We start from the raw sequence: 27361 nt of genomic DNA on the forward strand, positions 1-27361 counted from the left end.
TGAGTGGATGAAATGAGTTAACGTAAGGCAGAGAGGTTGAATGAGTGAATTGATGACAGAAGACAGAATAGATGGATGTCTGAATGGATGGCAGAGTGGATGGATAGACGATGGATGACTAGATGGATGGCTGAGTGGGTAGATGAATGGTAGAGTGGATGGGTGGATGGATGGCAAAGCAGATGATGGATGGATGGCAGAATGGAGAGAGGGATGACAGTGGGTGGATGGATGGATGGATGGATAGATGAATGGATGGATGGCAGAATGGAGAGAGGGATGACAGTGGATGGATGGATGGATGGATGGATGGATGGATGGATGGATAGATGAATGGATGGATGGATGGCAGAGTGGATGGATGGATGGCAGACTGGATGGATGGATGGCTTGATGGATGTAATTGGGAAGAATGAATGACGGATGAAAGAATAAATGACTGGTACAATGTAAAGGTGAAATAGTGAATATCAACAGATAGGTGGAAGGGTGAAAGGATACTTGGATGGAAGAGACAAGGGAGCTCTTCTGGGCTGGGCTCACTTACTTGGTGCCATCAGAGCTTTAGTTCAAAATTGGGGAGTATGTTCATTTTCTGGCTACTCTCTTGTTCAGAAAAATGGGGCTGTGGTGCCACCCTGTGATATTGATAAACTAAACATGGGGCAGTGCTATATAAACATTTTTAATATTCCATTGTACTCCCTTGGACAAACAGTAAAAATAGTACAGCACCATATTTTCAAAGAGCTGCATGCCAATGATGTCTGTTTTGTGTGATTTTAAGTATTGCACGGCATTGTTAAGGCTACCTAGCAGTGTCTTTTGTGAAATATGTATACAATGAAGCCCTCCAGTACAAACTTCAACACAATGTCAAGAGGCTACGGGTAAGCTGTGTCAAGTGGATATTTTTGCAGAAATTGCATGTGTGTCAGGAAATATCCTAGGCTTTTCCGTATACCCATTGTTTGCTCCTGGTTTCATTTGGTGGTATAAGTTCATGCAAAGGCAGGACACATTAGTTAAGTAGATCTGGCTTTGTGTGGATTCCAGTTGTCTTTGAACTGTTACCACCCTGATATTGGGTTTGTGCACCACAGTGCAGAGAATTTGGTGCTGCACTCACGTCGATGTTTGACACAAAAAGCATTTTATGTGGCAAAGTTGATTGAATCCCCCGCAATGTCACACAAGTACATGATCAAAATGAGAGCAAATCATGGCTGTATTTATAATAGATATAATATTTATAATATACTGTCTACAGCTTAGCCACTAACTTAGACTATTTCCATGCTAGGGTAAGAGCTGTAGGAAATGTAGCACAATTACATTCCAAAACAGACACACATCTATTGTTTTCTGCCTGCACCCATATCCATACCTATGGCTCTTTCTTCTTAGATGTATACCAATAATTTTCTAGGATTACCCAAAATATTAAGTGTAGTCCCTCATTTTAAAAAGTACTGCCCTCCTTAAATGACAGTCTATTTACAGCAACATTCATGCTTCAATTCCAATATACGTATGGTAGATTCCTTGCTAAAGATAGGCCTCCAAAAACGATAAATTCTCTTTATAGTCTACAGTTAAGCAAACCCCATAATCTCTTCTCCCAACTACTGACCAATATGATCATGGACAACATATTATGGCAGACATGTTTCACTTCTAAACAAGACACTTTTCACCCCCTTAATGTGATATACTTGTCCATACTTCATGCATCCTATGTCTGCAGTGACAGCCTTTCGTCTCTTGGGTGGAGTATGAGGCTCTCCAATATTGAGTCATTTTTATACAGAAAAAGTGTATAGTCATAGTAAGGGCTTTGAGTAGTTAAAATAGTTCAGTTGTGTACAGCAATTATGTGCTCCAGACATTTTGATATTGAAGTATGTTATGCCGTGAGCAAATGTTTTTGATCAGTGAGGCCCTCTGTTGTGGATGCTTCATTCCCTGACTAGTTGCTTTCAAGGTCCAAGGTCAGACACAGTACATACTGCTTCTCTTTCCAGAGATGTACTGTTACCAGCAGGGCCCATCTCCCACTATGGGAGTGGAATCAACTCCAGAAGCTTCAGGTGCATCGGCCTATTCACTTGTTAATGGGAAATTTGTTATGTGCAAGGGTCATTTAGCTGAAGCCCTGCCTGAGTTTCTTCTCCAGGCAGATGATAGTAACATTCCCAATTGAAGGAAAGAGGAAGGAATATAAACACATATGCAGTTCATCTTCTCCATAGGTCTAGTACTGATGTGTAACAGACTGCAGCTACCTCATGACAGATCTCGAGACCTGAGCAGTAGTCTATATCATCCTCCCCCATGGCTGTGGTTGCATTAGTAGACTTGACCCACACAAAAGTTCTCATGGTGAAGCAACAGAAGCCACTTCTCACATACTTCTGTAAATACCTCATTCCTACCAATGCTGTGCTCGTGTCACTCCACTTTGAAGCACTTTACATGAGCAACAGTTAAGTCATGTACAATTTCTTTAGGCACAGGGAAATTAAGTGATTTGGCCAGAATCACAGGATGTCAAGCTAACGTCAAGAATTGAGTTTGAAGTTTGCAGCTCCAGCATAACGCCACATCCTCTCCACCCTTCCAACTTGAAGACCTTCTCACTCATAAGGCAGGTGGTTCAGCACAGCCTATGCTACCGCAGTATGTTGTAGTTAAACTAGTATGATCTTGGAAGGCAAACTATATTTAAATACAAAGGAAGGGCAAATTGAAGTGGACATCAACATGAAAGGTGCCCATTTTACAGCAGAACCTTGCATCTTAGCGTAAGCACTAAGTCCAAACAGTAATAAGTGTGGGTGCCAATGCAGTAGTAAGGGCACTGTGAGCCCAAATGCAAGCTAGGGATTTGGTCTCCTATCCACCCCCCTTTTTTTGGCTTTTAAAACATACCCACTAATTAGGGTGAACCAGGCGTCTGTGCCTCTGCACCTACTTCACTACGGTTGATATATATATATATCAGAGTCTCATAGGTGATACCTATTGGCTTTGCCAATGCTTGTTATATGACTGTTCTTCACCCATCTATGGGAATGAAGCTGATTTAATGTGTAAAGCATTAGGAACAGTTTTAAAATGAAACAATTCAATTAAATGTAATTTCAACTTATGGCAATATTTGAATATATTTTTTAAGAATGTCACTAATGTTCTAAGAACATGCTTTTCTATTCAAATTAAACTTCCCATTTCTGTAGGCATGACATTACTGCAGTTCGGCATCTGAGAGAGCATAGCTGTTCGCACAACGCAACTCTAGGCACTCACTCATCTAGCCAACATCTTAAGAACGTATTTCAAAGTGCTATTTTTAAGTAATCACATTTGTAAAAAACTATCAGATCAGTTTATATTGTATCATGTTTTAATGCACCATCATTATTTAATTGCAGATAAGGATCATACCACAATAGTGATGTAATCTGGGATTCAAATCGTATCCAAATTGCTTGTAACAATGTTTAAAATTTTTTAAACTTAAATAGTCTGAATTCAAAATTTTCATGTAAATAAAATTTTACTTTATTAAATGGGGAAAATGTTACTTTGCATGAAAAATATGTTTTAACCCCGGGTTTTGCAGCTTTTCCTTTGAAATATCTGTGCTTTCTGCTGCTAACTTGTGTTCCTGGTAAATAAAGTGTGTTTAAATGCAAAGTGTGTTTAAGACTGCAGTACCGCCTCCAGTCTATGGGGGCAGAGGGAGCAAAAATATAAACACACTTTCTGAAACACAGGTCCCCACAAGACAATTTTTTTAAAAGTTGTAAAAATTGGCACAGATGTTCCTGAAGCCATTTTTTATCATTTAAAGGACATTACCTTGTGGGGACCTGGGTTCAGGTCCCCACAGTGCAATCAAGTCCCCACAGCGTGAGTGTGTTATCACACCCAAGTCCCCACAAGGATAGTAACACAAACCCACACACACACACACACACACACACACACACACACACACACACACACACACACACACACACACCAAAAGATGCTGCCTCCCTCTGAACGTGGCCACGGCCCCAGGCTTCCGTGCGCCTGGGCCATTGTTAGGCCTTGGGTTGAAAGGAGGCCCCCTGGAGGGTGGGGGCCCGGCCCCCCTTCCCTCCGGGGGTGAAGTTTCCATTTCACATTGAGCCACTGACAGGTAATCCTGAAGACATCGTCCACCCGAAGGGATGTTTCTAAATCACTGCGAAAATCAATTCCAATCAGCGCCGCGGCGTGTAATTAAAATCAACAAAGGCAGCAAGACGGAGATCGGAGAAGCGGCTCTCAATCGTACACTGAAACAAGCATTGGCAAAGCGAAAGGGGTGGCGCACACACCTAAGGGAGCACGTGCGGACGACCAGCAAACTTACTGACTTCCAGGTTCACAATGCAAAACGTCACGTGTACAGGCACGTGTGCACACAGACTTGCAAACATACGTGTATCAGAGCACACGGAGCAAGTATCACAACCAAAATATTGTGTGCACCAGGACGGCACGCGCTGAACCCTAGTAATAGTGATGCCTCAAGGAGCACAGGGCGCTGTGCCCGAGGTGAGGGCTTTATGCTGTGCACCTTGAGAGCACAAGGGGGTCTAAAGATGAGACGCACAGGGCCGTGTGCATGGAAACGAGAGAAGGCGAGCCAGCAAACGAGCAGGGGAGTCCGGCTGAGCCGAGCCAATGGTCCGGCTCGGCTCTAAGAGCCCGTGCAGGGGCCGAGCCATGAACATGTTTAGCATGTAATTCGTGCCATAAACGTCATATACAATATTATAACGTCTCTTCAAAATTCAAAAACGTGTATTTCTTAAACATGCAGAGGAGGCTCATCTTGGAAGACTAGATTATAACATTGCTTGGAGAGGTGTTTATTGAAAGCGATAGTTTTGAACATGAACTTAAAATATTCAGGCCTCTCCGCCCTGATGACAGCGGCATTAGAGTACATATTACATTTTTTTGCTGTTGATAAAGTTTACAATGTTTTCCCCCAATATTTCAGTAGTGAAGCACTTATAGACACATTTCCTATTATCATATTTAATGAAAACAGCACAGAACAGCACGATGTGCAAATCGGGGGACACCAGGCAATGTGGAACACCGGGCAGGCAAGGTGCTGCGCAACATGAGGGACACAAGGCAGGCAAAGTTAAACACAGTGCATGTAAGACGATGTGTAACACGGGGCACGCAAGACGATGTGCAACTTGGGGGACCATGCAAGGTGATGTGCAACACGGGGAACGCAAGGTCATGTGCAACACGGGGCACGCAAGGCGATGTGCAACACGGGGCACGCAAGGCGATGTGCAACACGGGGCACGCAAGGCGATGTGCAACACGGGGCACGCAAGGCGATGTGCAACACGGGGCATGCAAGGCGATGTGCAACACGGGGCATGCAAGGCGATGTGCAACACGGGGCACGCAAGGCGATGTGCAACACGGAGCACGCAAGGGGATGTGCAACACAGGGCACGCAAGGCAATGTACTTTTGTACCGCTTTTGGCTGCCATAAGTGTGGCGGGGTATGCTCAGACGTGAGTCCCTTGCTCACTTTGCCACTGGATTCAAGCAAGCCGGGCTGAAGACGGCTGGAATGCCAGAAACCGGTCCTCGGAAGCTTGTTTCCGGTCCAGGGAAGACATGGCTTGGCAGTTCGGGCTGGACTGTTCCCATGAGGCACAGGGTCAGACTGATTTGCATATAGCCATGTCTGAACTGGGGTGGCAGAGTGGGCTAAAGAACGGTGATGGATTAAACCCAGATCTTTTGACTGGGTGTGAGTGTTTGATTGATTCAGATGCTCCGTCCATCACCACCCCCTTTTGTACCGCTTTTGGCCGCCATAAGTGTGGCAGGGTATGCTCAGACATGAGTCCCTTGCTCACTTTGCCACTGGATTCAAGCAAGCCGGGCTGAAGACGGCTGGAATGCCAGAAACCGGTCCTCGGAAGCTTGTTTCCGGTCCAGGGAAGACATGGCTTGGCAGTTCGGGCTGGACTGTTCCCATGAGGCACAGGGTCAGACTGATTTGCATATAGCCATGTCTGAACTGGGGTGGCAGAGTGGGCTAAAGAACGGTGATGGATTAAACCCAGATCTTTTGACTGGGTGTGAGTGTTTGATTGATTCAGATGCTCTGTCCATCACCACCCCCTTTTGTACCGCATGTGCAACACGGGGCACGCAAGGCGATGTGCAACACGGGCAACGCAAGGCGATGTGCAACACGGGGCATGCAAGGAGATGTGCAACACAGGGTATGCAAGGCAATGTGCAACACGGAGCACGCAAGGTGATGTGCAACACAGGGCACGCAAGGCAATGTGCAACACAGGGAATGAAAGGCCATGTGCAACACGGGGCACGCAAGGGGATGTGCAACATGGGCAATGCAAGGCGATGAGCAACATGGGGCACGCGAGGCGATGTGCAACACAGGGCATGCAAGGCGATGTGCAACACGGAGCACACAAGGTGATGTGAAACACGGGGCACGCAAGGCGATGTGCAACACAGGGCACGCAAGGCGATGTGCAACACAGGGAATGCAAGGCCATTGCAACACAGGGCACGCAAGGCGATGTGCAACACGGGCAACGCAAGGCGAAGTGCAACACGGGGCATGCAAGGAGATGTGCAACACGGGGCATGCAACACGATGTGCAACACGGAGCACGCAAGGTCATGTGCAACACGAGGCACGCAAGGCAATGTGCAACACAGGGAACGCAAGGCTATGTGTAACATGGGGCACGCAAGGCGATGTGCAACACAGGCAACACAAGGCGATATGCAACACGGGGCATGCAAGGTGATGTGCAACACGGGGCACGCAAGGCAATGACTAACACTGGGCACGCAAGGTGATGTGCAATACAGGGCTTGCAAGGCTATGTGCAACACGGGCAACGCAAGGTGATGTACAACACGGGGCACGCAAGGTGATGTGCAACACGGGGCACGCAACGCGATGTGCAATACGGGGCACGAAAGGTGATATGCAAATTAGGAACACAAGATGATGTGCAACACGGGGAACACAAGGCGATGTGCAAGAGTTGAGCACAGGATAATCTTAGCAGTTTGACTAATAAACTATTATTATTATTGTTATGTGCAACATGAGGCACGCAAGGTGATGTGCAACACGGGCCACGCAAGGCGATGTGCAACACGGGGCACACAAGGCGATGTGCAACACGGGGCATGCAAAGCGATGTGCAACATTGGGCACGCACGGCGATGTGCAACACGGGCAACGCACGGCGATGTGCAACACGGGGCATGCAAGGTGATGTGCAACACGGGACATGCAAGGCGATGTGCAACATAGGAACACAAGATGATGTGCAACACGGGGAACACAAGGCGATGTGCAAGAGTTGAGCACAGGATAATCTCAGCAGTCTCAACTCATTTATGGTTTTAATTGTCTAATAAACTATTATTATTATTGTTATGTGAAACATGAGGCACGCAAGGCGATGTGCAACACGGGGCACCAGGCAAGGTGATGTGAAACACGGGGCACGCAAGGCGATGTGCAACACGGGGCACGCAAGGCAATGTGCAACATGGGACACGTAAGGCGACGTGCGACACAGGGAACGCAAGGCGATGTGCAACACGGGGCACACACGGCGATGTGCAACACGGGGCATGCAAGGCGATGTGCAACACGGGAACCTCAAGGTGATGTGCAACACGGGGAACACAAGGTAATGTGTAAGAATTGAGCACAAGATAATCTCAGCAGTCTCGAATGGTCCCATGTCAGGCATGTTAAACTATTTTCTCTTGTTTTTAAAAGGTGTACTGTGTTCTTTTAAAACATTTTATGTCTTTCACAGTGCAAAGCAAAACATGTCAGAGAAAAAGCTGGAGGCATCAGCTGTATTCCCAGCCTCCCCCCAAATCTTACCTCTATGAAGGCGGCCACCTCCTGCAGCACCAGGTTCCACTCCACCTGATCCTCTGTGTTAAAACGGTGCGTGTAGTCTTCGATCTCATCCGACAGCTCCTGAAATGGACATTTAAAGACAGCAAAAACGTGATGAAAAGGGCGTCTCTACACTGATAAGTTAATGCATTGCTTGTGGGTCTCCTCTGCCTGCAAGTCTGTTGACAAAATACTTATTAATAACAGGGTTAGGAAAGATCAGGAAAGAGGGTGGGTGTGTGAAAGGGTGGATGCATGTGTGAAAGGGTGGATGCATGTGTGAAAGGGTGGATGCATGTGCGAAAGGGTGGTGTATGTGCGAAAGGGTGGATGTATGCGTGAAAGGGTGGATGCATGTGCGAAAGGGTGGATGCATGTGTGAAAGGGTGGATGCTTGTGCGAAAGGGTGGATGCATGTGCGAAAGGGTGGATGCATGTGCGAAAGGGTGGATGCATGTGTGAAAGGGTGGACGCTTGTGCGAAAGGGTGGATGCATGTGCGAAAGGGTGGATGCATGTGCGAAAGGGTGGATGCATCTGAGGAAGGGGTGTATGCATGTGCAAAAGAATGTATGCATGTGAGGAAGGGTGTATGCATATGAGAAAGGGTGTATGCATGTGAGAAAGGGTGTATGCATGTGAGAAAGGGTGGATGCATGTGAGAAAGGGTGGATGCATGTGAGGAAGGGTGGATGCATGTGCGAAAGGGTGGATGCATGTGAGGAAGTTTGTATGCATGTGCAAAAGGGTGTATGCCTGTGAGGAAGGGTGTATGCATGTGCAAAAGGGTGTATGCATGTGAGGAAGGGTGTATGCATGTGAGAAAGGGTGGATGCATGTGAGAAAGGGTGGATGCATATGAGAAAGGGTGGATGCATGTGAGAAAAGGTGGATGCATATGAGAAAGGGTGGATACATGTGTGAAAGGGTGGATGCATGTGCGAAAGGGTGGATGCATGTGCGAAAGGGTGGATGCATGTGCGAAAGGGTGGATGCATGTGCGAAAGGGTGGATGCATGTGCTAAAGGGTGGATGCATGTGAGGAAGGGTGGATGCATGTGAGGAAGGGTGGATGCATGTGCAGAAGGGTGGATGCATGTGCGAAAGGGTGGATGCATGTGAGGAAATTTGTATGCATGTGCAAAAGGGTGGATGCCTGTGAGGAAGGGTGTATGCATGTGCAAAAGGGTGTATGCATGTGAGGAAGGGTGTATGCATGTGAGGAAGGGTGTATGCATGTGAGAAAGGGTGGATGCATGTGAGAAAGGGTGGATGCATGTGAGAAAGGGTGGATGCATATGAGAAAGGGTGGATGCATGTGAGAAAGGGTGGATGCATGTGAGAAAGGGTGGATACATGTGTGAAAGGGTGGATGCATGTGTGAAAGGGTGGATGCATGTGCGAAAGGGTGGATGCATGTGTGAAAGGGTGGATGCATGTGTGAAAGGGTGGATGCTTGTGCGAAAGGGTGGATGCATGTGCGAAAGGGTGTATGCAAGTGAGAAAGGGTGGATGCATGTGAAAAAGGGTGGATGCATGTGAAAAAGGGTGGATGCATATGAGAAAGGGTGGATGCATGTGAGAAAGGGTGGATGCATGTGAGAAAGGGTGGATGCATGTGAGGAAGGGTGGATGCACGTGCGAAAGGGTGGATGCATGTGAGGAAGTTTGTATGCATGTGCAAAAGGGTGCATGCGTGTGAGGAAGGGTGTATGCATGTGCAAAAGGGTGTATGCCTGTGAGGAAGGGTGTATGCATGTGAGAAAGGGTGGATGCATGTGAGAAAGGGTGGATGCATATGAGAAAGGGTGGATGCATGTGAGAAAGGGTGGATGCATATGAGAAAGGGTGGATACATGTGCGAAAGGGTGGATGCATGTGCGAAAGGGTGGATGCATGTGCGAAAGGGTGGATGCATGTGTGAAAGGGTGGATGCATGTGTGAAAGGGTGGATGCTTGTGCGAAAGGGTGGATGCATGTGCGAAAGGGTGTATGCATGTGAGAAAGGGTGGATGCATGTGAGAAAGGGTGGATGCATATGAGAAAGGGTGGATGCATGTGAGAAAGGGTGGATGCATGTGAGAAAGGGTGGATGCATATGAGAAAGGGTGGATACATGTGTGAAAGGGTGGATGCATGTGCGAAAGGGTGGATGCATGTGCGAAAGGGTGGATGCATGTGTGAAAGGGTGGATGCATGTGTGAAAGGGTGGATGCATGTGCGAAAGGGTGGATGCATGTGCGAAAGGGTGGATGCATGTGCGAAAGGGTGGATGCATGTGCGAAAGGGTGGATGCATGTGCGAAAGGGTGGATGCATGTGCAAAAGGGAGGATGCATGTGCGAAAGGGTGGACCCTTGTGCGAAAGGGTGTATGCATGTGCGAAAGGGTGGATGCATGTGCGAAAGGGTGGATGCATCTGAGGAAGGGTGTATGCATGTGAGGAAGGGTGTATGCATGTGAGAAAGGGTGGATGCATGTGAGAAAGGGTGGATGCATGTGAGAAAGGGTGGATGCATGTGAGAAAGGGTGGATGCATGCGTGAAAGGGTGGACGCATGTGCGAAAGGGTGGACGCATGTGCGAAAGGGTGGACGCTTGTGCGATAGGGTGGATGCATGTGCGAAAGGGTGGATGCATGTGCGAAAGGGTGGATGCATATGCGAAAGGGTGGATGCATGTGCGAAAGGGTGGATGCATGTGCGAAAGGGTGGATGCATGTGAGGAAGGGTGGATGCATGTGAGGAAGGGTGGATGCATGTGCGAAAGGGTGGATGCATGTGAGGAAGTTTGTATGCATGTGCAAAAGGGTGTATGCCTGTGAGGAAGGGTGTATTCATGTGAGAAAGGGTGTATGCATGTGAGAAAGGGTGTATGCATGTGAGAAAGGGTGGATGCATATGAGAAAGGGTGGATGCATGTGAGAAAGGGTGGATGCATATGAGAAAGGGTGGATACATGTGTGAAAGGGTGGATGCATGTGCGAAAGGGTGGATGCATGTGAGATAGGGTGGATGCATATGCGAAAGGGTGGATGCATGTGCGAAAGGGTGGATGCATGTGCTAAAGGGTGGATGCATGTGAGGAAGGGTGGATGCATGTGCGAAAGGGTGGATGCATGTGAGGAAGTTTGTATGCATGTGCAAAAGGGTGTATGCCTGTGAGGAAGGGTGTATGCATGTGCAAAAGTGTGTATGCATGTGAGGAAGGGTGTATGCATGTGAGAAAGGGTGGATGCATGTGAGAAAGGGTGGATGCATATGAGAAAGGGTGGATGCATGTGAGAAAGGGTGGATGCATATGAGAAAGGGTGGATACATGTGTGAAAGGGTGGATGCATGTGCGAAAGGGTGGATGCATGTGCGAAAGGGTGGATGTATGTGTGAAAGGGTGGATGCTTGTGCGAAAGGGTGGATGCATGTGCAAAAGGGTGTATGCATGTGAGAAAGGGTGGATGCATGTGAGAAAGGGTGGATGCATGTGAGAAAGGGTGGATGCATGTGAGAAAGGGTGGATGCATGTGAGAAAGGGTGGATGCATATGAGAAAGGGTGGATGCATATGAGAAAGGGTGGATACATGTGTGAAAGGGTGGATGCATGTGCGAAAGGGTGGATGCATGTGTGAAAGGGTGGATGCATGTGTGAAAGGGTGAATGCATATGTGAAAGGGTGGATGCATGTGCGAAAGGTTGGATGCATGTGCGAAAGGGTGGATGCATGTGCGAAAGGGTGGATGCATGTGCGAAAGGGTGGACCCTTGTGCGAAAGGGTGTATGCATGTGCAAAAGGGTGTATGCATGTGAGGAAGGGTGTATGAATGTGAGAAAGGGTGGATGCATGTGAGAAAGGGTGGATGCATGTGAGAAAGGGTGGATGCATGTGAGAAAGGGTGGATGCATGTGAGAAAGGGTGGATGCATATGAGAAAGGGTGGATGCATATGAGAAAGGGTGGATACATGTGTGAAAGGGTGGATGCATGTGCGAAAGGGTGGATGCATGTGCGAAAGGGTGGATGCATGTGCGAAAGGGTGGATGTATGTGCGAAAGGGTGGATGTATGCGTGAAAGGGTGGATGCATGTGCGAAAGGGTGGATGTATGTGCGAAAGGGTGGATGCATGTGTGAAAGGGTGGATGCTTGTGCGAAAGGGTGGAGGCATGTGCGAAAGGGTGGATGCATGTGCGAAAGGGTGGATGCATGTGCGAAAGGGTGGATGCATGTGCGAAAGGGTGGATGCATGTGCAAAAGGGTGTATGCATGTGCAAAAGGGTGGATGCATGTGAGAAAGGGTGGATGCATGTGAGGAAGGGTGGATGCATGTGAGAAAGGGTGGATGCATGTGAGAAAGGGTGGATACATGTGTGAAAGGGTGGATACATGTGTGAAAGGGTGGATGCATGTGCGAAAGGGTGGATGCATGTGTGAAAGGGTGGAAGCATGTGCGAAAGGGTGGATGCATAAATGAATTGGCAGATGGATGCCTGGATGGGAAACGTATGATTAAATGGGACAGTAGGTTAGTGGTTGGAAAGGTGAAGAGACGGATGGATAAATAAATAGATGGAAGGGGAAAGGATTGGCAGATGGATGGAAGGATGGTGAAAAGGTGAAAGGAACTCTAGAGCAGGGCTGGATTTCCACACGTCGCCAGCTCGGCGGGATTAGAGATTTGTGTCAAGTGCGGGTATTCTAATTTTCTGGCTACTCTCTTTTCCTTTAGGAACCACACTAGGGAGCACATTAGTATGGCGGACAGACAAACCAGTGGGAAATGGGACCGCCTGCAATGCTAGCGGCAGTCCCGCACATCCCATTAGGATGCGCCCGCCACATTGGCGGGCGCATCCCGCATATTTAACATTGCGGCCACCGCAATGCTAAAACTGCATGTTGTGATTTTCAATGCATAATGTGACAGGCACCGCGCGGTGCCTGCCACGTTGCACATTGAAATGCAGGGGGGTACCATAGGTGCCCCCCATGTGCACCCTTCAACCCCCAGAGTCCCTGGGGGCCCGCAACGGGCCCCCGCAAGAAATCCCCACATGCCTTTGCCGCCACGGAAAGGCATGTTCCAGCCCACATCTTAATATGGCTGGCGGTGTCTAACAGACACAGCCACCATATTGATCCCTTTTCCGCCCGGTCGACTTGTCGAACGGACGGAAAAGCGGCGGACGGTCTTTCTGTCCGCTGCTGACCTCCCAGCCATGGTAATATGGCGGGGTGTCTTTGCAGCACGGATGGCGGGCGGATCGCCCCGACGGGGGCTACCGCCGGCCCGGTGGTGGCAATCCGCCCGCCATCCTAATGTGGCCCAAAGGGTGGATAACAGAAGTAAAATCCGATAAGAGACACTCACTTGGACTGTTAATATAAAACAAAAACGAGACTTTTTGCTACCGGGGCTGTAAATTAATATATACACCATATTACCATTGGTACCAAACCACCTAAGCCCTACAGCTGACTCACTTCCACCGCGGAATGTGGACACCCAGAGCTTGAATAACCCATACAAAACCCTACAGAAACAAGGAGGCAGTGAGAACAGATCTATTTGAAGAGGTAAACCACCTCACATGAGGTTCCCCAGCCGAGCCTCAACTTGGTCACTTTTCTGCCAAATTCAAGTATTTATTCCTGGTCTCTATATTCGATTTGGGGGGAAAGGACCGCCCTTCTGTTTTCTTGACACAGCCTCTGTATTTGCAGATCCCACTGCAGGCGGTTCGATTGGGAACAAAGACATGTGCACCACAACTAGACTTAAAAAGGCCCTGCTGGGTCTGGCTGAATTTGGAAGAACTTTACAAAGAAGAAAAGCAAATGATCACTACTACAAATGTCTCACAAAAGAAACTAACACTGAACCTCAGAGTAGATTTTTTTTTTAATAAGCCATCACTTTAATTTTACTATGAATAATGCAACCAGGACCCAGGAGAAGGCTCCATCTTTGCCATTTTTTGGTAATATTGAGGTATGTAAGTGGTCTTCACATGTTAATGTGTTCCATTGTGGACTCACTGTGATGTCACTTCCGCTAGACACTAGGGCCTGCAGAAGCTCTGAGAATAAGTGCCTACTGGGGCTAGCAGCTGAAACCTGGAAAATGTGCTCCAGTGACAATCATGGCAGTGCCAGTAAGGCATATAAGAGAAAGGCCCCTACTGGTTACACACAATCTTCTAGACCAATAATCACAGAGCCTGCTATAACTGGCAGAAATACACTCCTGTAGGATTGCACCAAGAGTTAAAGGACATTTACAACTTTCGTGATGTTTACAAAAAAATCACACCGTAAGTAATGGAGAGCTACGCCACTTGTAGAACTGCAGAAGAATACACATGCAGAAAATTTATGCACGCTCAACTATTACCTGGTGGAAAAATCCGCACGTGGAATTATGACGCAAATGTGCATTGGCACAAACAAACCAAACTTTCCTTTTTGGTTTTCTATTGCAAAAAAAATCTTTGCAGAGGAGAAACCAATTCCTTTACACATATGGGGGAGCACTCTGCCCTTCCCACTCTGGAATCACCTCGGCAGGACTATATTTACATGTGCTTTCAGGATGGAATCTTCCTGACAGAAGGTACGTGAATATCCACAAACCTAAGAATTTCTGGGAGTTCACCTGCCCTTGCATGTAGACACACCCAGAAACCCCACCAAAGTCCAACTAATGCTACGTTTGGCAGAGTTGTCACATTTGCAGGTTAGAGGCTCAATTGCACCACTCCAAACTTGGTGATTCAGGATTTGGAATCTATTCTTGCCAATGTGACTAGGAGGCATACGAGCTTTGTGACTAGGGCGCTAATGAAGAGGTCGTGTGACTGAGCACAAGTCGCGAAGATGAAATCACCACAGCTTTCGTGCATCTTGGCTTGTGCAATCGTGAAAGGAGCCAGTTTCAGAAAGGATTAAGTGAACTGAAGTCAGAGAGCGGTTGTCCACCCACCCATCACAACAGCACCTGAGAGAAGACAATGTTTGTGAGTGCTGTTATAGGGTGCGATTCACGAAAGCTTATAGGAACCCTAGATCTTCTGTAACCCACCTGATGCTGCACAAATAAAAAGAAGCCGGGAAGCAATACACAGAATCACAATCAGAAAACACCCCTCTAGCTGCCCTTTCAGATTGTGATCATCATTAAAGTGTCTGCTATTCCTGCCAAAGCCTCCTGTGTCCAACCCAGAGCCATATCAGGAGATTCACAGAAACAAAACAAACAAAATCCACTCGGCCCTGGCAGCTCACAGGATGATTCATGTAACAAACAACATGTTGCACCCTGGCCCTGACTCCAGCTCTGTATTTAATTCTGACAGAGGCTCAGGACGGGAAGGATCTTCAGGATGATGTGACCTAAACATGACTTTATTACAAGGGTTTACTGTTGCTTTCAGGAGCCAGCAATAAAGAAGACAGACATAAAACGCGGTGCAATTTAAGACCTTGCAGGAATCCTGAAGGAGCCAGGAGGGCGGACTACTTCTTGCTACAATATTAGTCAAATAAAAAAACCTATGTTACAAGTTTCAGGGCTTTACAAATGTCAGAGCTACTAGCACTATACGGCAGGAAGGACCAAAATATACGTCAACGTTATCTAAATTATGCAGCAAAAATGCAAATTATGCCGCAAAAATGCAAATTATGCAGCAAAAATGCAAATTATGCAGTACATTTCCTACCAGCGTTTTTTTAATCTGAGCAAAAAAAGAATATTTTTCTGAGATCTAAAATGATGTAACAAACTATATGGCAAATGTGTTAACTCCATAATTAAATGGTAAACAGTGTATCCACAGAATTGTATTAATCGAGTGGCCGTGACTATGGTCAATTGTTTTACCGACAACTTATTTACGAAAGGTAAACAAAACCTAAACATTCTAATTCCTATTAGTGACTATTGTTAACACACTTCTTTTTCAAGCTAACATCCCAAAGTAAACATCAGCCTCGTAGCTTATTATGTCACCAGAACCTCTCGATGGCAATGGTAAGCCACTGTTAACGATTATGTATCATACATATATATGATCACTTTGGGGCACCCACAAATCCCATTGGTTGCTCTGTCTTTCGTCCTCCCTTCAGAATGGGCTTCTATTTTTTGTTGTTGAAGTCATTTTCATTTCATGAAGCTTTATTCGGTACATGTTAGACAATGACCATAAAAGCACACAAGCAAAATGCACGATAAAATTACAGGTACGATTTAAAAATGGAAAAATAAATATTTAAAATATCATATTGTTTCGAAGCTGGATTGATTTACATAGTCATTTACTCACAGAACTTTGGGCTTAGAGGTACTTAGACTAGACAAGAAAAGTACGAGTTCCAAAATTTAAGTCCCTGAATTTTACGACTTTATCCTGAAGAAGCTCCTTAAAGCAGTGGTGGCCGAAACAGGAAGGGGCTGGAAAAGACACTGAGAGAAGAACTCTAGAGTCAGCGTTTACCTTCACAAGTTCCTTCACGATATCCAGTTTGTTCAGCAGCAAACAGACCACGATAAACCTGGCGTAGTACCGCAGCTTCTTCACAACCAGTTCAGGCCTAGAGTGCGAAAAACACAACAACGGTAAAGGGTCCATTACTGAGAGCATGTGTGGTACGAGTACCGCGTGGGTCCTGTTAGTGGTGAAAGTGCATTGTGTGGCATTGACCTCTGTGCCACCAGTTCCCATAATCCAATGAGAAGCACATGTGAGAGATCTAACTCACATACATCCTCAACAGATGAATTTACTAACAAGTAAAATTCTTTTCATACAGGGAGGTATTGCAAATCCCTGGAAATGTATGCCTTTGCTTATGTTTCCAGGCCCTACAAGTGCATAAAAGGGTTACTGTGAGTAAAAAAAAAAGAAGAAATTTAAGACAAGAGCATTGGTAAATCACCTCTCTTACATTTCTGAATTTTCTAATGCATTTGGGTTTATGTGAGTGTTCAGTAGTTTGTATTACAAGGGAGCAGACACCAAGGTCATTGGTAAATCACCTCTCTTACATTTCTGAATTTTCTAATGCATTTGGGTTCATGTGAGTGTTCAGTAGTTTGTATTACAAGGGAGCAGACACCAAGGTCATGTAAAATAATCACACATCACAGATTGAGGCTTGAAATATACAAATTAAAGAAATCCTGTAAGAAGCACTTCTACCGCCTTACTTCCCTATGGAATCCTTTTCAGTGATGGAAAAGAAGATGGCTGACTGGCCGTGGGCTAGGCAGAAGAAGAGGAGAGAGGCAGAAAAGGAATGTGCAAGTGAGAGAAGGCAGTAACTTACTCCACGATGGAGGGTGCAACGAGGTAGAAAGTATGAGGGCGAAGGGTGACACCACAGGAGGACCAGAGGTAGGAGAGGTAGGAGAGGAGAGGATAATAACGTTATTATCATTTTATTTTTACCTTTTCACTGCTCTAAAAGTGGTGGGCGACGCTCCTCCGCCTTAGCAGAGGAGCCGTGCCTCTGTCAAACTCCATTGACCCAGCTTTTGCAATCACAAGTCTTTTTGACTCTTTCTTAACGGCCATAAGCCAGGCAGGCACCTTCGTTTTGGCACGTCTGCCTGCCTTCTCCCCCTTTGCCTCCACTGCACTTTATCTTTTGCCTCTGCCCTGGACTTCTTGCCTGCTCCCTCTCCCACAAAGTGCTGGCCATAGAGCCTGCCTGCGCCCGGCCTCCATTATACTTCATAGAGAGAGAGGAAAGACTGGGGCAGCAGGTGCAATAGTATAGGAAAGAACCAGTGACTAATTATAATGCAAATAATAAGATTAATAAAACAAACAGAGGTGGGCCTGGGCTGGTGTCACTGGAAATAATGGAGAGATTAGTCCTGCGGGTTTCGTTCCAGCAGCTAGACTTCCTTATCGAAGGCTGGAGTATATGGCATACGTCTTGTTGACTTCTATACCTTTTACTAGTGGGAATTCTCAGTCATTTCACTGTATTTTCAGTCAGGCATCGGAACGCTGCACATGTACACATCACTTAACACCTCAACACCTGAACTAGACAGACAACATCAAGTGTGGGAGTATGATAACAAGGTGACTGTTGGCGCGAAGGGGGATCGTGGAGGAGTATTATTTATACTCCCTCAAAATCAAAATAAGCGTCACAGACCACAGAAAGCAAGACTCCTTCTAGGAACATGCAAGCTATAGTTTTTCTGAGAAAACACAGTGTGTACTGAATAAAATCTAATTAATTACTGTTATTTCACATCAACAACATGTTAATACTTTCTGGAACCTATCATGCTCCAATGAAAGTGGCAGGCAATAAAATAAAACAAGCATCACAATGCCAATAAGCCAGGCTTATGAATGTACTGTCAAGCCAGATCGAAGAAAGTATCCAGGTTAATGACTGCCCTCCTCCCAGCTGTGCTACTGCCAGAGAAAACCAACATACATTATCTAGTTATCTAAGACACTTTAAGAGCATTCCAATATCATGGGTTTTCCCCTGAAAGTTCAAGCTAGGGCAGCTGGATAAATAAACTGATCACAGCTGAGTGGAGGGCAAGCACTTTTTTTGTGGAAGCACACAACATCTGCCCAATAAAAACAAGTACTTCTGGCTCTCAGCATGTGGGCGGAGTCAAAGCCCTTTTCTAATGATGCTCACATAATATTCTGGTGACAGCTGTGCTGTCAAGCCAGACCATAAAAAGAACAAACTTGTTCAACACAAAACTCCAAAAAATATGTGGAAAAATTGAAAAATCCATTCCTCTTGCCTTTCACGCATTACATTTATTTGGTGACTGTGCTAAAGGCACATTTTTTGAGTGAGAGCCTCCGTACCCAATGCCCATGCCTCAAACCTGAAGAGCAGTCCCTCGATAAACGCTCCTTAGATGAGTCAGGATGATCCGGGAAATTTAAAGACTATGCTCAAGATCAAAAATTGGGTGCACGCTCAAAGGTCAAACCATACCCTATGCAGGAATGACAGAGGCAAGAAGCTCCTCTTGCATCTGACACACAACAATGACTCACTGCTGGTCAACTATTCAAGGGAAAAAATACAGACAACACCCAATGACAACCTGGCTTTCCTCCCCTGAGCGATCTGGTCACAGTGGCGTGACCACGGAGCAGAGATCGAGGTGACGGACGCGCGAAGTGTCAAAAACCATACAGCCTTCAAGTTAAGAGAAATGGAAAGGGAATTATTGCTTTCCTGTCTCCTCTTCTAGGCTGCAGTTCATTTCTGCCAGCTTGAGTTATGCTCATGCTCCTTAGTACCAGGGCAGTAATTGCTAGCTACACCGGTGACCACCGCTGGTGAGGACAGAGCAGTCAAGCCGCAAGCTTCTCTAGCACTGATCCCGCCAACAAATCTCCAAGGACTTTGTGTCCTGGGTCTACGCGGAGCCTCAAACCTTCATTAGTGAGATCATGCAGTGATGGAGTCTCCAGAAAGGACCTTTATTTAGCACCTGCTTCTTTACAATGAGAAAGTAGTGTGGGTTATCAGTAACTATCAGAACACACTGGAGGTAGTAGGTTAAATTAATGTTTGGGAAGACAGTGGAATCGATCAGTCTTACCGGTCTTCTTTATTGACTTGAGAGTAATAAGATCGCTGTCGGATTGCGGAATAGAAGGAGAAGGCCTCGTTCAGGTAACTTGTTTCAGAGGTACGTAAACTGTGGAAGAAACATAGGAGTAATCACCGTTCATGAGATGGAAACTAAAACACAAGCAGCAAGGAAGGCTGTAAGCTTGGTAGAAGATATGCACAAAACAATCAACAAAGACTATGGAGCTGCTTGTTAATATGAAATATTTTAGGGTATCTCCTCTGCCTCACTATATTGGTCTCTTGTGAAGTTTTGCTTTGATTTTTTTTTTCCTAAGTGACAACGTTAATCTGCTTTAATCTTATGTACAAAGATATCAAATGTTAATAAACAAAAGAATAAACTCATAAACGCAAGAGGTGACGCTTGAATAAACTCCTTTGTGTGACATACTCTACAAATACGTTTTACTCTAGGACCTCGTATACTTGCTGATACTCAGAAGGTAAGAAAGCACATTGAAAAAACAGCTTTCGAAAAAATATATGGTTTCTGAAATGTTCTGCACAAAGTCAATGTTAATGTGGAAAAAAAACTGTTTTATATAAGCCCAAATGCCCACTCTACTGATAGTTAACGTCCTGCATATACGTAGAATCAAAGGTTCTGATCTCAATATCAATTCCCAATTGAAGTGGATAAGACCGTATAAGCATTTTGGGGGTACATGATAATATAAGTCTTTTGATGATTATTTTTGGAGTAGTATAGATGTTTACCAATGATATTAGAAACCTTTTGTAGGTCGAGCCTGGGTAGCGTATGCGCTGCTCTGCGAGCCATGCTGTATTGGAGTATGGCCTTAAACCCTGCACACTCTCTGCCCATATTTGTCATTGGCTTCTGTCATTGTCCTTCCTAAATGCTGGCTTCTGATTCGTTAATAGGTTTGTTAGTCCCTCCTTAGTACTGCCTTGTCTACATTTGTAACCTCCCATGAGGACTGGCCCTTTTACTTCAGTCATTACAGTGTAGGTCTTCTTTAGTCTGTAAGGACTATTTGCTTTAATAGTTTCTCTGAGATACTTTCGTGCAACATTCAGAGTCCATGCTCGCTTTCAAGGGGCGCTTTTATAAAAAGAAGGATTTGTTTGTCAAATTGACAAACACATGCTTTATTTGTTTGATAAAAGCGTCCCATTACCGCACTTTCACTTTAATAGCGGCCAATAACCTTTCTTTAGACACGGCTCGTCAAAACAAAGGGGCGTAACCGCTATTAACGTGAAAGCGCAGCACTGGGCGCTTGTAAACAACAAGCATTTGCAATCCAATTGGTCACGGTTATTATAAACTTTGATCTATTGATATTGTAAATGACAATGCCATTTATAAATGCAGGTTTTTTCAAACATACAAAAAAAGGCATTGCATTGCCATTAACAATGCCAATAGCTCAAAATCTCGCAATCGCGAGATCTATTGCATTGCAAATGCTTGTTATTCTATGATACTGGCAAGAAGGGAAATACGTAGAAATAGGGTGAGCGGTGGCTTCCTCCGCCCCCCCCGCCCTTGCCTCCCCCCAGATGCGGAATGACTAGATGGCCTCTTCTACAAATCCAAAATGGATTCATCGAGGAAAGCATCCAAGAAGAAAGGTTTGGAGATCACCAATAGAGTGGCAGGGACATAAGTGGGGTGATGAGTAGAAATGCAAAGCGTATACACCTTGTCTAATGATTACACCTGTACAGCCCTCCTGGCTGTGTTTATAATGCAGGTTCAGGAATCTAGCAATATGAGAGAGACGCAGCCTCCTGGGCATTTTGTCTACCCCCACACCTGACCAAGGGCAAGAATAGGAAATAAAGGTTGGGTGACAGTTATGGGAGTCTGAGGTAAATGAGGACAAAAACATTTATATATAAATTATCAAGCAGCTGATGCTGCCTGATCCTGATCAAAGAGAAGCAAAACACACTACTTTGCTACAGAAGTCTCGATTAAAGTTCACATTATTCATAGGTATTCCTTCCTATAACTAAAACAACTTAGAGGGTGTTCCACTTTGACAAATTCTTATCTCTTTCTACTTGAGTCTACAGTGAAGCACCTTGGCTGTAAGAGGGTGCATGATGAGGACTGGAAAGGGCTGCATCTTACAAGAACCTTTGGAGAACTGCCACTGCAGAAATTTCCCTTCCATTATCAACATGGAATTCATCCGAGCGGCGTTACCAGAATGAGAAGTACATCTCTTTGACAAGAATACCAAGTAGGGCTGAAGATGCTAAAAAGGACTTTCATCGCCTGCTAGCAATAACCCGATCAAGATTTTTGGATGCCGCGGGTAATAAAGTCATGAAAGATTCCATTGAGGTTACTGCGCTTACCGACATAAATCAGACAACGGCAGAATGAAGGATGGGCAATATATACTTGTTAAGCCATGACCTGTCAATCATTAAGTGTCAAGGGCATAAAACTGACAGTACTTGACTCAATATTCAATTTTAGATTTACATTTTCTCATTCCCAGCAGCAAGATTGTAATTTATTAATCCTATGCCTACTTCTTTTTGCCAAGCACAATAGTGGCTTTTCTTATGCCATGTGATGGTGAAGCATGCTTTGTCAGGTGACAGGCAGATATGCATGCTACATTGAATGGTACCAATATAACAAGAAAAACTAAGCATTAACATCATGGGGTGGTCAGAATTACAGCACTCATTAAAGACTCATAAAAAGAGTTAGACCAACTCATCTATTAATACATTGATCTAGCCAATTTCTGACCTCTGACACCCATCAGGCCAATAGGACTGCCTGCCTGTCAACAACTTATGAAGAGAACAAAGTAATAATAGCAATATAAAAACAATTAATGCTCCCTGTTTTCCGTGATACTGATTCTTACAGACTAATAAGGCAGAAAACATTAATATTCCTGCCTGCATTTATGTTTTAATGTGAAAAAAACCTGAAATTCATGTTCTTTTTTTCAGCGATTCTAAATTCTGTCAGTCATGACTACCAAGCCAATAGCTGTGTCTAGATTGACAGGTAAGGGGGTTAAAAAATACATTTTAATAATGATGTTTAAACAGCAGTAAACGTGCACACGATTGATATGAACCTATGTATGTTTTCACATTGATGTACTGTTTCATCATCAACGCGAAGCAAAGTTTCTACTAATGAACAGATTCCTTCCCTAATGAAGATGCAACCTTCCCAGACTTTAACCTGAGGGGCTTGCCCTTCCACAGAACAATATCTGATGGACGGAGAGCTGAAACCGGAACCAAGATGCTTGTTTACGGTCCAGGGAAGACTTGACTTGGCAGTTCGGCTGGACTGTTCCCATGAGGGACATGGTCAGGACTGATTTGAATATTGCTTGGTCTGAACTGAGGTGGTGAAGTGAGCTAAAGAACGATGATGGATTCAACACAGATCTGTGACTGGGGGTGAGTATCTGATAAGTTTCAGGGCTCGATCCATCTTCTTGTGTTTGCTATGTTCGCCCTAAGTTGGCAGGGTATGCCCAGGTGTGGGTCCCTTGCTCACTTAGCCACTGGATTCAAGCTAGCATGGCTGATAAGGGTTTGAACCTGAAACCGGTCCAGGATGCTTGTTTCCGGTCCAGGGGAGACTTGGCTTGGCAGTTTGTGTTGGAATATTCCCATGAGGCACAGGGTCAAGACTGGTTTGCATATAGCGGGGTCTGAACTGGGATGGTGAAGTGAGTTAAAGAATGATGATGGATTCAACCCAGATCTGTGACTGGGGGAAGAGTGTCTGAAAAGTTTCAGCGCTCCGTCCATCCTCGCCTTGTGTTTGCAGTTTGGGAACAAACAGGGACTACAGAGAATAAAACAGAATACAAAACTAATGAAAGAAAAAAAAAAGAATACAAAGAAATGAGACAATCAGGAAACTGCAGTGAAAACATGTTTTCTCAAAACAGGAGGCATGAATGCTGAGCAGTCAGTAAATAATTGAGGGCCCTTGTGTATTGAAGTATTTGCTCGAGTCGCTGGAAAATCAAATATGGATGACAATTGTCCCCATAACGCTCTGGCTATCTGGTTTCCTCTTGCTCGTGGCGTGGTTGGTTGACATTCTGGGACGAAGACTTATTTAGCAATCTGCACAGATTGGCCCGATCGTGATGCAGCATCAAAATTCCAGTGTAAAATGCACACCTTCTAATTTGCAATAGCATGAGGTACGTAAATTGGCATGTGCACCACTTGTGCCGCTGGAATCCGACTTGAGCACCTTGTAGTGGGGAATAACGTGCTTTCAACGTACGTAATTCTCCATTCTGAAATATGCATGCATGTGTCACTTGCTCCCACTACTCACAGCGGGTTTCATCTTTTCTTGATGAAACACCTATAGTTTGTGCCAAAATTATAATCCCGTTATGGGTATCATCAGCAAATTGTGCCCAAAATGGGATTACAGCCACCTCATAATTAAGAATTTGAGGCCCGATTAGGAGTTTGGAGATGTGGGAGCGGGCTTGCACCAGGTAAATCGGAGATGAGAAACTCAGGCCATGTACAAAAGCAGAACTTTACTGGTTGTAAATCTGTCGCTGAATGAAAATCGTGTCTTAGTAACAACCTTGGCCAAAACCCTCCTTGGACTGGCGACCGCATTCGCACATCCTGAGCCACTGGTTTAATTGTATTAGAATAACTGAGGTGAAAAACCTGCAGGCCATGCCTACAAGACCTAGAGGTTTAGAAGGCTGGACTTCAGTTGAATGATGATGTTTAGCCATGAGAATGTGAAGGAGAGACCTGAGGAGAACAATATTGAAATCTCCCAGAAAGTTGGCAACCACTGAGACTGCAGATGCAGAAAAACACACTTTAGCGCCATCTTTTCGTTTGAAGAAGGGGTGGTAAAGGCATGAGTGGTAAAGGCATGCGTTGTTCAGACGCATTCGTTGTTTAGGCAGCGTAGTAGAGGCACGCGTGGTTTAGTCATGCGTGCCTCTGTCATACAACCCTGGAGAGGTGATCAATAGCTTCGCCGATTCTTTTTTCGGAAATAGGACTTCCGTCCATTTGGGGATGACCCTTTCCAATTGCCTTCTTCGAGGTTTCGCCTCCTGGATGGTTTCCTGAGATGCCCTTGTTGTTCATCTGTCAGGACAGATCAAGCTCTTCCTAATCTTTCTGAAGATATTTGCCTTTATGTTGGATGTTTCCGGGCTGAAGGCCCACACTGTGTGCTGGTGTCATGTGACGGATAATACAGTGTCTACGACAAACGGCACAGTGGGGCAAGGAACTACTTTCTAATGCATTTTTTCACCAAAAAAGTATTTTACTGCAAAATAACACTTAACAAATATTCTAACGCATTACTAAAGTTAGATGGTACTTAATGTGAGTAATTCACCAGTCTCTGCCAGATGCTGCAAACAATTCACCTCATACGCTGCAGTGAAAGAACTCCCTACAAAAACATAATAATGCACCCATAGACAGAAGAAGGACAGGGAAATAAAAATACTCAATTGGGTTGATCCAAGATATGATTTACACTGTTTTAAAGGATTAGTTGGAAGGGGCTAACCTAAACAAGCCAATGCCTAAAGTGGGCTTTGAAAATGTTGACAAACAAATAATTATTTTCTGTTTGGAATCAAACCACTGCTGCTTCTAAATCTCAAAGTAAATCAGTTTGTGCGCAACAAACTATGTTGCACTCAGCAGCTTGCAAATGTCAACTTAATTTAATATAAGGTGTGCCTCTTCAATTCTAAAGTTGTAGTTCTATGTAGCGCAAACTTAGCCTGAGGGCGCTTGACATGAACACCAGGTTAAGTTATGCATTTTCATGCATGAAGAAATAACGGATTTGCCCAGAAGCACACAATGATAAACCAACGCTGGGATTAGAGCCTGGTTCCCCAGGTACAAAGTCAGTAGCTCTAGGTCACATCTCCTTCCTCATATCCCTTTACGTTTTAGAACTCATCTTCAGTTTTCATTCTGCTCTCCAATCACAGTATGTGTGCTCTAAAAGAATCTGTTGGCATTAAGAAACAGATTTGCAAAACCAAAATTTACAAGAAATACCGGCGAGGGGGCACTATAAGATTAAAGACATCAGATCTTTCAGTTTGGGCATTTTTCTCTTCTGTCTGCACCCTCTAGAAATAACTGATGTTTGGAGAACGGGGTCAATAGTGTAAATTACATTTGCACAAATTGTGAAGCAAAACATTTTCATGACAATGTATTATTTACACCCTGTTTTTATTACAAATAAATACTTCAAGATTTGTTTTAATGCTGCAGACAAAAGTCTTTCCCAAGTCCATCAACTGAGAAAATCCTGTCAGGAAATGGAGGCATTTACAGTGGCACCATTTCTATGTCTGAATAAAGCAAGCAACAATGTGACAAGGTATCCTTGGCACCGTGCTACCCATCATTTTTTTCTGGGGTTGTCCAGGGTGAAAAAAGGGAAGGCTGGGCAGAAGAGGATGCTGTCAAGATGAATAGACCTCTGCATTGAGAGCTGCTATGCACTGACCAATGGGCAACTACTGGAAGGTCCAAGAGCCCATTCTACCTTGGCTAAGACTGCCCACCGCGTTGGCATGGAGAATGCCTGTCTTTCACATCTGTAGGCAGCGATGTGGGCATCCGTGCATATGTTCAAAAATCACTACTGCCTTGACAGTCAGGTCCAGTGGGAAGGATTTAACACCTGCTCGGTTCTGCAAGTCTTCTTGGTCTGAGTTCACTCCATCGAACCTCCACTTGGAGAGGTACTGTTTTTGTATCTATTGTAAGGGGAGGAATGAATCTGTGGCTAGATGTATCATTCAGATAAACAAGTTACTTAACTTCGTAAACACCCTTTGTGGTGGATACTCCATCTAACTGCAGATTCCTCATCTCTCTCTCACTTCCCCGTTCTGTGGAGTGGTCTCTTTTTAACATCTGAAAATGTCGCAAGTTAGGAATCTGCACACTGGTATTAGCAATTGTTCATGCTCCACGTCTGAGGGTGTCAACAGAAGTAAGCAAGTAACTGAAGCCAGCAAACAGTATTGGCACTTATATGGGATTCCACTCCGTCACTTCTGAGGTATTACGGAGCCAACATGGATCTACATGGCACCACCAGGCGGATTGCTGGAAAAAGTTTCCAGATTCAGACTGGTACCTAGGTAGTATTTTAAGGTGAGGAATCCAATGGTTGAAACCATCCATCAAAAAAGACATGGACATTTTGGGCTGTATACTGCTGACCTAAGATTAAAACTACACTTTTTAACATTTGGATACAGTCACATTCAAATGCAAAAAGAAGCTCCCACAATTAATTCTCAGTTGTAGCAATAAGTTGTGTGTCAACCACAAGCTGTAGGCATGGTATCAAAGAAAGTCCTAGTTTTGAGAAATTGTTATTCGTTTTCAGTTTAACAAATTTCTACAAATATTCAAGATACTGTTCAAGTAGCTTCTAAAACCTGTCCATAAATGCCAAATTATGTAATTTGCTTCTACATGTTCAGTAAGCCGAGAAATTAACAATTTCCCAAACACTTTACCCAAGGTATCGACCTACGAAACTGGGTAACAATGACTGGTGTTTGCACAGTCACCTTTCGTATATATGGACACAGTTCCAGCAGTATGAGCCATGGTGATCGAACAATAGTTACGTTAATATGACACTAAACAGAGGTTTACCCAGAAATACAGTCATACAAAAATCTATTAACTGAGCTTCTATTTGGAACCCAACCTACCCCTT

General features: G+C 45.0%; 1 protein-coding gene across 2 annotated transcripts in view; it reads right to left on the reverse strand.

Moving 5' to 3' along the window:
* SCAI (suppressor of cancer cell invasion) overlaps window positions 1-27361 on the reverse strand; it is a 602691-nt gene that overhangs the window by 171282 nt on the left and 404048 nt on the right. For both annotated transcript variants that reach the window (XM_086924673.1, XM_086924674.1), the window contains 3 exons: window positions 19586-19684; window positions 16476-16572; window positions 7971-8069 (listed from right to left, as the gene is read on the reverse strand). In XM_086924673.1, the coding sequence (XP_086780799.1) occupies window positions 7971-8069; window positions 16476-16572; window positions 19586-19684 (295 nt within the window). The remainder of the gene's footprint in view (window positions 1-7970; window positions 8070-16475; window positions 16573-19585; window positions 19685-27361) is intronic.

The sequence above is a fragment of the Lissotriton vulgaris genome, chromosome 5, assembly GCF_964263255.1.
Source record: "Lissotriton vulgaris chromosome 5, aLisVul1.2, whole genome shotgun sequence".
In the NCBI taxonomy this organism is placed as follows: Eukaryota; Metazoa; Chordata; class Amphibia; order Caudata; family Salamandridae; genus Lissotriton; species Lissotriton vulgaris.